Below are 14,342 nucleotides of genomic sequence, written 5' to 3'. Positions count from 1 at the left end.
GCAGGACATTCCAGGATCAAATCAGAAACCAAGACGGCTTCTATAAATCCAGGACTGCCCCTGGAAAATAGGGACACTTGGAAGGTCTGATGTTCTACCTCCAAAGTTGAAAGAAATTTGTCTCCAAATAAAAGTTGCCTCCAAACAAATGCTGTCTGGTCTGGAATTGCAAGAGGGGAGAGTTACTGTCCACTCAGGTCCTGCTTGCAGGCTTCTAGTACTTATATAAATTCAATTAATAATAATAATAACAACAACCATCTGGCCAGTTCCTGTGAAAACGAACTAGAGGGGCCTTTCACCCGATCCAGTAACACTTTTCTTGTGGTCCTATTGCCTTGTGACCTTCCATTTCTTTCTTTTCTTTTTTCTTTGGGTGGAAGGGCAGAATGGAAATTAAATATGTAAAGTGGTAGTAGGGTGTGCTGATTTGTGCATGGAAGATGAGGCTGACCTCAATGTAAAGAAGTGATGGGAGCCAGTGCAATTTCTGTTTCCTTCACCTATGTCATTCCCCAAAAAACAAAAACCAACTTCAGGAACAGATCACATTAATATATATTCTCAACTTCCTTCTATGACAGAGGAAGACAGAAGGTTTCTGTCTCAGTTCCTCATCAGACTTGATCACCGTGCAACAAGCTATCGCTGTTAAACCAAGCCCCACAGTAATAGACAGCCTCATCTTCAGGCTGGATGCCAGTGATGGTTAAAAAGCCAGTGTTTCCAGAGAAGGAAGCAGTGAATCGATCCGGGATGCCTTCCCCCCTGTTGCTGCCGACGTACTGCACATAGCGAGGGGCCTGTCCAGGTCTCTGCTGAAAAAAGGCAACATAGCTGCTGCTGCGACCATCACTGGACGTACAGGAGAGTTTAACTGTTTGCCCCACGGACACAGTTTCAGAGGCAGGCTGAGTCAGAGTACGTTGTGAAACGACACCTTTGTGGAAAAGAAAAAAGAATAAATTGACCTCGATTCATTCCTTCTGCTCCTAAATATCAGGCTGGCACTGTGATAAAAACACAATATAAATAGTTCTGCAATGGGCTAGAGGCCGGTGGAAAGGGAGTCCTCTACATTCTTACCCGAAAAATAGCTGAGAAGCGCAAGGAAGGATATAGCCCAGGCCATGATGAGCTCTCTAGAGGAACTGGAATCTCTCGAGAAACAGATCACTGGCAGGGATCACCCTGCTTCTCTTTTAAATCGCCTCAGAACTGCAGGTGTTGTTTCTGTCATATAAAAGGATCGGCAGCCATTGGCTTTGCTAGAAATGCCAATCTTCCTCTGAGGAGGTGGGGCATTCTAGATCAGTCAGTAAAGAGAGATGGCGTTTGCATAAGAGAGGCTATTTTTCAAAGAAGCAGGAAGGCTCCTGGTGTGGGAGCAATATGTAGGTTCTGATGCATCACACAGAACTATGAGTAGAGATGGAACAAATAAGTTAAAGGTAAAGGGACCCCTGACCATTAGGTCCAGTCATGGCCGACTTTGGGGTTGCGGCGCTCATCTCGCTTTATTGGCCGAGGGAGCTGGCGTACAGCTTCCGGGTCATGTGGCCAGCAGGACTAAGCCACTTCTGGCGACCCAGAGCAGCGCATGGAAACACCGTTTACCTTCCCGCCAGAGCAGTACCTATTTATCTACTTGCACTTTGATGTGCTTTCGAACTGCTAGGTTGGCAGGAGCAGGGACCGAACAACAGGAGCTCACCCCGTTGCGGCGATTCAAACCGCTGACCTTCTGATTGGCAAGTCCTAGGCTCTGTGGTTTAACCCATAGCGCCACCCGCATCCCAACAAATAAGGTGTTTGTGTGTAAATCTGAGGATCAGCTATTTTCCTGTTAACAATACCCCAAATACTGAAGAATCAGAGGACTGGCAGGGAGGAAGGCAGCTCCAATTAAATATTTGCTCCCCCCTCCGTAGTCCAGACTAGAGTAGGACACATTTTGCCCCTCCAGCAAAGAAAATGAGGCTTGTTTTGTAACAGCCATAGTCATGTGCTCAGTAAAAAGAAAAGACCATTCAAACAAAGGAATGGTACTGATGAATGGAAACCAAATTGAAAAAAGCTTCAAAAACTAAAATGAATGGGGAAATGACATGAATCTATCTCCCAGGCAGCTGAGAATGACTTAACAAGAAGCACAAGAAATGTGGTGAAGTTTATTATTGCCCAGCGCCACTCTTGGGCACTTGACTAAGATGTGGCCTTTCCAGAACATCTTTACCTGTTAGGGAGTATGTCTTAAGTCCCGTCCCCCCCTCCCCCGAAATTTAACTTTATTTACAATTAAATTTATATCCCACTTTTCCTCCTAAAAGATGTAAGTAATCTGATGTCTGCAATGTACCATATTTTTCGCTCTATAAGACGCACCAGACTGCAAGACGCACCTAGTTTTTGGAGGAGGAAAATAAGGGGGGGGGATTCTGAATCTCAGAAGCCAGAACAGCAAGAGGGATCGCTGCGCAGCGAAAGCAGCAATCCCTCTTGCTGTTCTGGCTTCTGGGATAGCTGCACAGCCTGCATTCACTCCATAAGATGCACACACATTTCCCCTTACTTTTTAGGAGGGAAAAAGTGAGTCTTATAGAGCAAAAAATACGGTAATTAAGAGACAAAAGAGGCATGCATGCATGCTGGATGAAAAGACAGAAGTAGCCTTCTCGTCCTTCCACTTGTAAAAGGACAAGTCACCCCATGTAGACCTTGTCACTATCACGCCCCGGAAGAATGGATGTCAGATTCTTGCAACGTTTGTCAAATATGTGGCTTTATGATCTCTGGGGTCCCCAGTGGCGTCTTCAGAACAGGACTGTGAAAAATAAATCCATGTTCTCTGTTCAGCTGGTTTTAATGCGGGATGAACATTGCGGAGGCATTTTATGGCATCTCAGCGACTCACCAAATCTTGTCAACTGGGCCACATGTAGAGTTTTCCAGCAATGTAACTATGGGATGTCATGCATCCCACATTCCCCAAAGAGTAGACGGGGGGCGTTTCCCCCACAAAGCAAAGGAAGCTAAGTGTCATGAACACTTCTGCCCAAGGTATAAGTGCAGAGTATGAGTTAAGAAGCAGCCAACAAGAGCGAGACTCGCATTTTCCCCAGGCAGCTGCAAATAGTCATATATCAACTCCCCCTCGCTTTGAGAATGGCCGGAATGCAGAGAGCGTGCTAGAGAGAAACTAACTCTCTCAGGAAACACAAGCAGTTTTGGAAGGCAGGAGGGAAATCAGTTCCTCACCAGAAGGAGAGTTAATTAGCCCAAGGGGCAGACATATGGGAAAGTTCTTAGACAGAAAGCAAAGCCGGAAATGGAAGGGTCATAGGTTCAGGATATTCTGCTGGAACCGGAAGCACTCCTCAGAAGGGTCAACTGATTCATAAGCATCGAACGTGCGGTTAGGCGTCCGAGGCTAATTATTTGTATTGCAATCAATCTTCCAGCTAATTACGACTCGTGCGCTGTGTTATCAACACAGGGCTCCTGGACTCCTGACACTAATCTTGCTTTGCAATGGAGTCAGTGATGCACTCCATGGAAAAACAATTGAACAAACGCAGCTGGAAAAATGGAAACCAAAGTGAGTTATTTTTTTAAAAAAGGAAACTAATGAAGAAAGGAAAGGAATTACTTTTCCCTGACTTGACACATCCATGGAGTTTATTCCGTCTTTATTGTCTTGTGAAGGTATACGTGTGACATTTTTGATAGCAACCTATCTCTGAGCAGCAGAGAACAGGAAGCCCCAGACATGTACTCACCCATAGTGTGTAGAATCTCCTGCTTCACTTCACACCACAGGTGTGGGGGCCTCAGGGGGCATCTAAGGTCCCCTCATCTGCAGAACGTGGGAGAAATAGACCAACATCTCCCCCTCAGTGTTAAATCTGGAATAGCAGGCATCACATAAGCCTGTGTACAAGATGAACACATTTAATTTATATATATACTTTTCAAGTTTATACATTTCACTAACTTTACAATCATTTTGACATTTCAACACTTGACTTCCTTTTCGCTCTTTTTGCAGTTCCTTAAATTTGTTTTTAACATCTTCTGCATATCCAGATGAACTTAGTTTGCTCATTTACCGTATTTTTCGACCTATAGGACGCACCGGCCCATAGGACGCACCTAAATTTGGGGGGGGGGAATAAAGGAAAAAAAAATATTCCCCCCCCCAGGCGCGGGGCTGGGGCGGGGGAAGCCCGAGCTTCCCCCGACCCCAGCCCCCCAAACGGGAGCCAGAGTGGCTCCCGGAGCTTGCGGGGCTGGGGGTGGGGGAAGCCCGAGCTTCCCCCACCCCCAGCCCCCAGAGCAGGTCGGAGAGCGCTGGCGAAGGTGAGCGTACCTTCGCCATCGCTTCCGGAGCTTGCGGGGCTGGGGCTGGGGCTGGGGGAAGCCGGAGCTTCCCCCGCCCCCCGCCCCCAGAGCGGGTCGGAGAGCGCTGGCGAAGGTGAGCGCACCTTCGCCATCGCTCCCAGAGCTTGCGGGGCTGGGGCTGGGGGAAGCTGGAGCTTCCCCCGACCCCAGCCCCCAGAACGGGTCGGAGAGTGATGGCGAAGGTGCGCACACGTTCGCCATCGCTCTCGGAACTTGCGAGGCTGCGGGCGGGGGAAGCCGGAGCTTCCCCTGCCCCCCGCCCCCAGAGCAGGTCGGAGAGCGCTGGCGAAGGTGAGCGCACCTTCGCCATCGCTCCCGGAGCTTGCGGGGCTGGGGGTGGGGGAAGCCCGAGCTTCCCCCGACCCCAGCCCCCAGAAAGGGTCCGAGAGCGATGGCGAAGGTGCACGCACGTTTGCCATCGCTCCCGGAGCTTGCACGGCGGGGTTAGCCCGAGCTTCCCCCGATCCCAGCCCCCAGAACGGGTCCCAGAGTGATGGCGAAGCTGCGCGCAGCTTTGGCATCACTCTGGGAGCTTGCCGGGCTGGGGGGATAGCTTCCTGAAGCCTGGAGAGCAAGAGGGGTCGGTGCGCACCGAGCCCTCTCATTCTCCAGGCTTCAGCGAAAGCCTGCATTCGCCCCATAGGACGCACACACATTTCCCCTTCATTTTTGGAGGGGAAAAAGTGCGTCCTATAGGGCGAAAAATACGGTATTCATCTTCTTTAAATATATACTCTTATAAAACTGCAGGTTTTTACAATAATCCTGCCAATGTTTTTATCTGTTTATAGTTTATCTGTAAATATTCAATAAACCATTAGCATTCTTTTATTTTAAAAATTGTTATCTTGATTTCTAATTCTTCCTGTAAGTTTTGCCATTTCTGCATATTCCATAAGTTTTTGTATCCATTCTTCATTTGCTGGGACTTCTGCTTCTTTCCATTTTTGAGTGAGTAACATTCTTGCCTCTGTAGTAGCATACATGAATAAGTTTCTGTGCAGTTTAGGTACTTCTGTTCCTATTATTCCCAAAAGGAAAGCTTCTGGTTTTGTTTTGTTTTTTACAAACGTTATTTTAAGCATCCCTTTTCATTTCATAATATATCATCATGATGGCATGATATTCTTTGCTTCACTATGGCATCGCAAGGGTACCTTTTGAATTGTACATAACAATTATTTTTGCTCAATGAAGAATAGAAGCAGAGTAATTTGTGTAGGTTTATGACATTATTACTTATAATGAGTTGGGGGGAAATGTTGAAGATAACTTTTACTAAAACACACACACACACAAAAACCAGAAGCTTTTTCTTTTAGGAATATTAGGTGCAGAGATACCCAGGGACCAGAAAAAAGCTGTTTATGTATGCAACAACAGCTGCCCGGATGACGCTTGCTCAGAAATGGAAAGAAGATACAGTCCCATCCAAGGAAGAATGGCAGAAAAAACTAATGGACTACGATGAAAAGGCAAAAAATACTGGAAGAATAAGAAACCAAGAAGAAAGAACTTTTAATTAAGAATGGGGAAAATAACGTGGACTATCTGAAAAACTAAACGTTCTTCTGCTGTGTCAACATATGATCTCACTGGAATTTATCTGCTCTGCAGGCACCCATCTTTAATAGACTCAAATGGGATTTGACCATCTGCCATATGTATTCATAGAATCAAAGACTTATCGAGTTGGAAGGGACCTTGAGAGTCATCTAGTCCAACACTCCGCATCTGTGGCTCTGGGACAACAGGCTAAACTCTCCTGCACCTACAGCAGTACTATCTACACTGTTGGCTGATATCAACAGAGACCTGGACAGGCCCCACACTATATGCAGAAGAATGGCTATGTGATGGCCTGGGATTCGGACTCGGATGCTGAACCTTAGGGATCCCAGCCTGCACAGGATTCCCTACCTCCAGAACCAGCTGAGCCAGGGCTGGGGCATGATCCTGAAGGGTCCTCACCTGTGCTGGATCCTCAGGTGCAGGCACCAGCTGAGTCTGCTCTGGCTCCTGAGGTGATGGAGGACCCATTGCCTGCAAGTGCTACACTCTCAGCCCCGTCAGGGGAAGCTGAGGTTGCTCTGGGTCCGGTAACCCTCCAGCCTCTCCTGAGCTGCAGAGGCTCAGGGCAGAGAGGCAGAGGGAACTAAGTTCCCAAAGGAGGAGTGCTTGCCTCCAGGCCAGGAGAAGCGAGTCACCAGAGGATCGGGGCCGCCCTATGCCTCGGGGCAGATAAAAGCCGGCCAGCCCCAGTCCCAAGTTGTGGGAGCAACATTGTTTGTTGCTAGTTCCTGCCTGAATCCTGTCCTGCCCTGGCTCCCTGCTTGCAAGCCTGTTCCTGACTTCACCTGATTCCCTGCCCTGCACCCAGCTTCAGCTACTACGGACTGCCTCCTCATTGTACCTTTGACCACGAACCGGACTTGGACCTCGCCTCTCGGGTAACCCACAGGACCAGCACAGGCTACAACCAGGGAGAAGTGATCTGGCTGCATATTTCTGTCATCCCAGGAGCCTGATCTGCAGAGTATTGTCAAGCTTCGGGGAAGCAAGAAGCAGAGAAAACAAAGAGGAGTTCTTACTAATGAGTTTATTCAATCATAACAGCAGGAGACAAGGAACACAGTCTGTCTCTGTTGATGGCGTTGCCCCAATTGAGCTCCTTCCCCCTCCCTTCCTAGCAAAAGCACTTCCCCTTACGGTGGCCAACTCTGAGTCCTTTGCTCTTGCACCCTCAACGACTGCCAGGTTCTGGGAGAAAGGGGGTCAGAAATACTCTCCAGTGATAATGTGTCAGCTGACTGCTCTCTCTCTCTCTCAGTCTGCCCTATCTCCTCTCCCAACACCTCCCAACTCTCCCAACTGTTCTGTTTGCCTTTCTCTGAGCTAGGACCTTCCTCAAACCCCGGCTGTAATTCAATACTGCTTTAATCTTCTCTGGAAGCTTCAGGAGACGGGGGGGGGGCGATCTCCACCATTCCTCCTCCATCTTGTCCCCTTCAGTCCAGTCCCTGACAGGTATATACAAATATGGGAGAAAAGAGGAACAAATACTAAGTAAAATATGTGCTTTGTGCACTCCAACCTGTGCTGTTGATCACAGGCACCGCACTATGAAGTCGCCCCAGACTGCATCAAAGTTATACAGTGGTACCTCGGGTTACGTACTTAATTGGTTCTGGTGGTCCGTTCTTAACCTGAAACTGTTCTTAACCTGAAGCACCACTTTAGCTAATGGGGCCTCCCACTGCCACCGAGCCGCCGCTGCACGATTTCTGTTCTTATCCTGAAGCAAAGTTCTTAACCCAAGGTACTATTTCTGGGTTAGCGGAGTCTGTAACCTGAAGCGTCTGTAACCTGAGGTACCACTGTAATATTTCTCCTGGACTCTTGCTACCTTCAATTTTCTTTGTTCTAGGGAACCAAATGTGTCCAGTCTTTCAGAAATGTAAAGATTAAATGCAATCTGGCTGCACATTTTCGTCATCCCTGGACAAAGCCGGGAGCCTCCCCTCTTCTTTTTAAATCCCCTCCCTCATGTAAATGTCTTCTGTGATCATTGGCTGGCCTGGAATATCCTGCCTCCTGAGAAGAGGTGAGGCATTTCTAGGAAAGCCAATGGGCATCAATAACTTTATATGACAGACCCTCAATCTGCAGTTTCTTGGGGATTGAAGAGAGAAGCAGGAAGCCTGCTGTCGGTGGTCTGTTCCTTTGACAAAGTCAGAAGCCTCTAGAGAGCTCGCCATGGCTTGGACTCACTGCTTCCTTGCACTTCTCAGCTACTTCTCAGGTAAGAGTGTGGAAGACTCCCTTTCCCTCGGATTCTGGCTCAACAACAAATCAATACTGTGCATTAATCATAGGACCCGTTAGAGATTTGGAAGCACAAACAAGGTTAATTGTTTTCCTTTCCTTTTTCCATCTTCCAAAGGTGTCATTTCACAGAATACATTGACTCAACCTGCATCTGAGTCTGTATCCACAGGAAACACGGCTAAACTCCCCTGCATCGCCAGCAGTAGACGTGACACTATTTCCTGGTATCAGCAGAAACCTGGCCAAGCCCCTCGCTATGTGCAGTGTAATAGTTGTCCCAGGGGAGAAGGGATCCCTGATCAATTCACTGCTTCCATCTCTGGGAATATGGGCTATTTAACCATCACCAACATCCAGGCTGACGACGAGGCTGATTACTACTGTGGGTCTTGGTTTAGCAATAAGTTACACTGTGATAAAGTCTAATGGGGAACTGAGACAAAAACCTTCACTCTTGCTCCTGAACAGGGCGTTCAGATTTGGTACGGAGCTAAATTTATACCTGAAGCTCTTTCAAGGATCAAGTTGGATGGCATCTGACTGAATCTTCTTCTCTACATCAAGATCACTCAGTCACCTCGGTATGCACTACAGGTTGCCAAATCTCATTGCAAGGGGATTAAAGAAAAGTCCCTGCAGAACAACCCACCCCAGCAAGAACTCACATTGAAATGGTTGAAAATGTTGGCATGTGGCAAAGATGTGCTGCATATATAGGAAACCACAACTGGTTTCCTATATATTTCCTATATATTCCTATATATTTATTTTTGTGCAGAGAACACTGTCCAAGTGTCTGAATCTACCCTCTAGATTGGTATTTCTCAACCGGGGGCCATATGCCCCCCCCCCCAGGATATTTCAAGAGGGCCACAGGTGAAATTCTATAATTTATATACAGTGGTACCTTGGTTGTCAAATGGCTTGGCTCTTGAACTAAATTGGTTCCCAAACGCCACAAACCCAGAAGTGTTCCAGTTTGTGAATGTTTTTCGGAAGCCAAACGTCGGATATGGCTTTCATGGCTCCCAATTGAGTGCAGGAAGCTCCTGCAGCCAATAGGAAGCTGCACCTTGGTTTTCGAATGGTTTTGGGAATCGAATGGACTCCCAGAATGGATTAAGTTCAACAACCAAAATACCACTGTAATTATAAAAATTATAAATACAACATGTTCCATTTACAAACAGAATAGCTACCTTTTAACTGGTAGGACTGGGGAGGGGGGTACAGGAAGGAAACAAGGTTGGAAGGGGACCATGGTCAGAAAAAGCTTGAGAAACACTGCACTAGATCAGGGATAGGGAACCTTACTCAGGGGCACATTCTTCCCTGGAAAACATTTTGCAGGCCTTGTCCTTGTGGTAGGAAGAGCCAGATGCAAAAGCCCATGGAATAATGGACCTAACTCTTTGTACAGGAGGCAACATTCTACCTTTGAAACAGCATCTCCCATGCTGGGAAAGTTAATGAAGTGTTTCACTCTGCAGGTACACTTGGTTAATAAACTGGCAACCTGGGTGACTGGGAGTGGCCGCCGAGACCACATAACACCGGTCTTGAAAGACCTACATTGGCTCCCAGTACGTTTCTGAGCACAATTCAAAGTGTTGGTGCAGAGTTTTAAAGCCAGAAAGGCCTCGGCCCAGTATACCTGAAGGAGCATCTCCACCCCCATCGTTCAGCCCGGACACTGAGGTCCAGCACCGAGGGTCTTCTGGCGGTTCCCTCACTGCAAGAAGTGAGGTTACAGGGAACCAGGCAGAGGGCCTTTTCAGTAGTGGCATCCACCCTGTGCAATGCCCTCCCATCAGATGTCAAGGAAATAAACAACTACCTGACTTTTAGAAGACATCAGAAGGCAGCCCTGTTTAGGGAAGTTTTTAATGTTTGGTGTTTTATTGTGTTTTTAATGTTCTCTTGGAAGCTGCCCAGAGTGACTGGGGAGGTCTGGTCAGATGAGTGTGGTATAAGTAATAATTTATTGTTGTTGTTGTTTGTTTGTTTTTGAAGCATAGAATCATAGCATTGTGGAGTGGGAAGAAACCACAAGGATCATCTAGTCCAACTCCCTGCAGTGCAGGAATCTTTTGCCCAATGTGGGGCTCAAACCCACACCCTTGAGATTAAGAGTCTCTGGCCCAGAGATGGAAAGAAGATAAAGTCTTTACCAGGGAAGAATGCCAGATCAAGTTGATAGATTATGCTGAAATGGCCAAAATGACAGGAAGAATCAGAAATCAGGAAGAAAGACCAAAATTTTAATAAGGAATGGGGAAAATTTGTAACTTACCTTAAAGACCACTGTAATCAGGAATAACACTTGTAGTTTAATGGTGAATTTTGGATACAACGGAGAGGTAAAAGATTTTGGATTATTGTAAAAGATGCAGGAGGAAATGATTGACAACAGGACCCACAAACGGGAAGAGGGAAGTCCAAGAGATTCCTTGGAATCTTGTTTTTATGTTGTAAGCTGAATATGTGACTGTGAAATTTTAATTTGAAAAACCAAATAAATATTTTTTATTTTTTTTAAAGAGAGTGAGAGATTAAGCGTCTCACGCCCTACTTGCTCAAAGATGGAAGGAGGACAAACTACGTACAAAAGAAGAATGATTGATAAAGATGATGAACTATGCTGAAATGGTGAAAATGACCGGGAAAATCAGAGATCAAGAGAACAATAAATTTAATAAAGTTACGTGAAAGAACACTGTAAACAATTAAAAACACTGGCATGATTTTTTTTTTAAAAAAAGCGCCTCCAATGAAGCGAGAACCATTATTAAAATTGGGTTTTAAGAACATTGGAGAATATGATACGATGCAGTTTGAAAAGAATATCTAAGGAAAACATGGAAGGAAGTTCTGGAATTCTGAGAAACCTATTTGTAAAGTGATTACGATTTATATATGATGATAATTGTTAAAAGTGAAAATGAATTTAAAAAGTTACTAAAAAAAGAGAGTCTCATGTTTTACCAATTGAACCATTTTAGCCCACATGAAGTGTGTCTCCCTCTATGCTTGGAAAGTGGATGGGTGACCACAACATGGAGAAGGGATGGAGGCCACGGTCTTTTCTCCCCCCTTCCAGCTCTATGTTTCAAAGAGCCCCAGGCCCAGATCAGATTAAGAGCTGCAGCAATTCAAGGTGTCAAGGAGGAAGAGAGTTTTTGTCGCAGTTCCCCATAAGAATTTACTACAGTGGAACGAGCTGCTTAACCAAACAGCACAGTAATAAACAGCCTCGTCTTCCCTCTCAAGGTTGGTGATGCTTAAGTGGCCCGCGGTTCCAGAGCGGGAAGCAGTGAATCGATTTGGGATCCCTGGTCCCCTGCTGCTGCATCCGTCACAGTGCAAATAGCGAGGGACTTGTCCGGGTTTCTGTTGATACCAGTACATGGTTGCACTGCCACTGGCTGTGCAAGAAAGTTTAGCTGTTTGTCCCGGAGACACAGACTCAGAGGCAGGTTGAGTCACAGAAGGTTGTGAAATGACTCCTTTGGGGGAAAAGGGGGGAAATGAACTTGTTTTAGTTTTTTTTTTAGTTTTTATTTATACTTTTCAAATGTATACATTTAATTAATTCTACAATCATTTTAACATTTCAAAGTTTGACTTCCTTCCCCCTCTTTCTACAGTTCCTTAAATTTATTTTTTAATATCATCTGCACATCCAAATTTATTTAATTATCTATATAAAGATATACTCTTATGAAATTGCAGGTTGTTACAATAATCCTGCCAATGTTTTTATCTGTTTATAATTTATCTGTAAATATTCAATAAACCATTTCCATTCTTTTATATAAAAAAATGTGTCATATTGATTTCTTATTCTTCTGGTAAGTTTTGCCATTTCTGCATATTCCATAAGTTTTTGTATCTTTGCATTTTTGGGCGAGTAGCATTCCTGCTGCTGTATCTGCATACATAAATAAATTTCTATAGATTTTATGTAGTTCTTTCACTATAATTCCCAAAAGAAAAGCTTCTGGGTTTTTGTTTACAAACGTAGAAACTTTTGGGAATGAACTTGGTTCACTTATTATGTTCACAAATATCAGAGAGGCACAGTAATAAAATTCATGGTATAAATAGTTCCTCTGGTTTCTTATGGGAAGGGACTTCTCCAAATTCTTACCTGAGAAGTAGCTGAGAAGTGCAAGGAAGGACAGAGCCCAGACCATGGTGAGGACTCTAGAAGGGCTTGAATTTCTAAAAGAAACAGAAAAGTGTCAGAAACCTTCCTGCTTCTTCCTTAAATCTCCCAAGAGCTAAAGATGAAGGGTTGGTCATGTAAACTTAGGATGCCCACTGATTTGGCTGCTAATGCGACTCCTCTAAAGAGGTGGGATGTTGTAGCTCAGCCAATGATCAGAGAAGATATTTGCATGAGAGAGATTATTTAAAAAGAAGAGATGAGGTGATCTTGATGTGGAGGAGGAGCTGGAACCAGGCTGACTTTCCCCCCAACCCCAAGAAAATTAAGCTGGTTTTGCCAAGGCCATTGCAATGAGCTCAACACATCAAGCAAATGAGCAAATGGAGTGACAGATGAATGAATCAAAGTGAATGAAACTACTCTAAAACATCAAATTATAAAGGAAATGAGTATAACTGAACAGGAGACAGCAGTGAAGATTCACCTGTTTCATTTCACATCGCAGGGGTGGGGGGCTCAGGTGGTCTCTCAGATCCTCAAATGCAGTGGTTTTCAACCAGTGCGCAGTGGCACCCTGAGGTGCCTTGAATGATGATCAGGGTGCCACGGGCAACGCTGGCCTCTGCCCCTCTTTCCTTCCCTCTCTACTGTGATGCCCTCTCACATCTCTGCCTCCCAAAGGCTTGCACAGCTGTTTGTTGCAGCAGCCCAGGGTACAAGCTCCCCAGGTGAATGGTGCCTCTGGGGCTGGCCAGGGGGTGCTTCCCAGGTCCCTGTGGGGCAGTGTGAGGAGGCACCTCTCTTTGTGGCATGGGAGGGTTTGGAAGCTCAGAGACCAGGGGTAGCCGTGGTGGCTGTTGCCCAGAGGATTCCCAATGAGAGGGGCGAGGAGAGGAGGCTGAGGGAACACACTAAAAAGGAAGGTGTTTGAAAAGAGGTGGAGGGCGGCCAGCTCAGCTGGCAAGAGGTGACATAGATGGGCTCCTGAGTCCCACAGGGGTGCCATAGGAAAAATGTAGATGGTCAAGGGAGTTGTGGACTCAAAAAGATTGAAAACCTCTGCTTTAGGACATAGGGCAGGTATGCTGGTCCCGTGGGTAGATCGAGAGACGAGGTCCTAGTCCAGTCCGAGGTCAAAGGAGCAATATGAAGGCAGTCCATAAAAGCTGAGGCGGGGTGCAGCGCAGGATTCAGGCAGGAACTGGCAACCAACAGTGTTGCTTCCGCAATTTGGGGCTGGGGCTGGCTGGCTTTTATCTGCCCCGAGGCATAGGACGGCCATGATCCTCAGGTGACTCGCCTCTCCTGGCCTGGAGGCGAGCACTCCTCCTGCAGGATCTTAGTTCCCTTCGCCTCTCTGCCCTGAGCCTCTGCAGCTCAGTAGAGGCTGGAGGGTTACCGGATCCGGAGGCAACCTCAGCTTCCCCTGATGGGGCTGAGAGTGGAGCACCTGCAGGCAATGGGTCCTCCATCACTTCAGGAGCCAGAGCAGACTCAGCTGGTGCCTGCACCTGAGGATTCAGCACAGGTGAGGACCCTTCAGGCTCAAGCCCCAGCCCCGGCTCAGCTGGTTCTGGAGGCGGGGAATCCTGTGCAAGCTGGGATCCCTCAGGTTCAGCATCCGACTCCGAATCCCAGGCCATCACAGCAGGTTTGGTGAGAGGTGTAGCCTAGGGAGAATTCTGACGGCTGGATAGGGAGGTCATTTAAGTTCCCCACCCATGCTTAAACTGTTAGTTGCTTTGGACACAATATCTCCTGGGGTTTTTTCTGCCAGTGGCGCAGCTCAGAAGTATCTTTGGCAAATGAGTGAAGTAAGGGAATTTACTCTCTGGAAAGCACCTGGATCAAGGCTAAGTGCTGAAGCACCTGAAAAGCACCAAAATCCTGGACCGGGACACACTCCACTCCTCCCAAAGAAAATGACGCTCCTTTCGTAATC

The 14,342-nt window shown here is 46.6% G+C and overlaps 1 protein-coding gene and 1 gene segment (V, D, J or C); both read right to left on the bottom strand.

Annotated features, from left to right (window-relative positions):
• LOC128404187 (immunoglobulin lambda-1 light chain-like) overlaps positions 1-14,342 on the bottom strand; it is a 236,029-nt gene that overhangs the window by 189,332 nt on the left and 32,355 nt on the right. The gene's annotated exons all lie outside the window — the stretch shown is intronic.
• On the bottom strand, positions 612-12,530 carry LOC128404195 (immunoglobulin lambda variable 2-23-like). The segment is given in 2 exon segments: positions 612-940; positions 12,380-12,530. Coding segments are annotated over 2 exon segments (369 nt in total).

The sequence above is a fragment of the Podarcis raffonei genome, chromosome 16 (assembly GCF_027172205.1).
Source record: "Podarcis raffonei isolate rPodRaf1 chromosome 16, rPodRaf1.pri, whole genome shotgun sequence".
NCBI classification, from domain to species: domain Eukaryota; kingdom Metazoa; phylum Chordata; class Lepidosauria; order Squamata; family Lacertidae; genus Podarcis; species Podarcis raffonei.
This window is presented reverse-complemented; position numbering and strand designations above follow the sequence as displayed.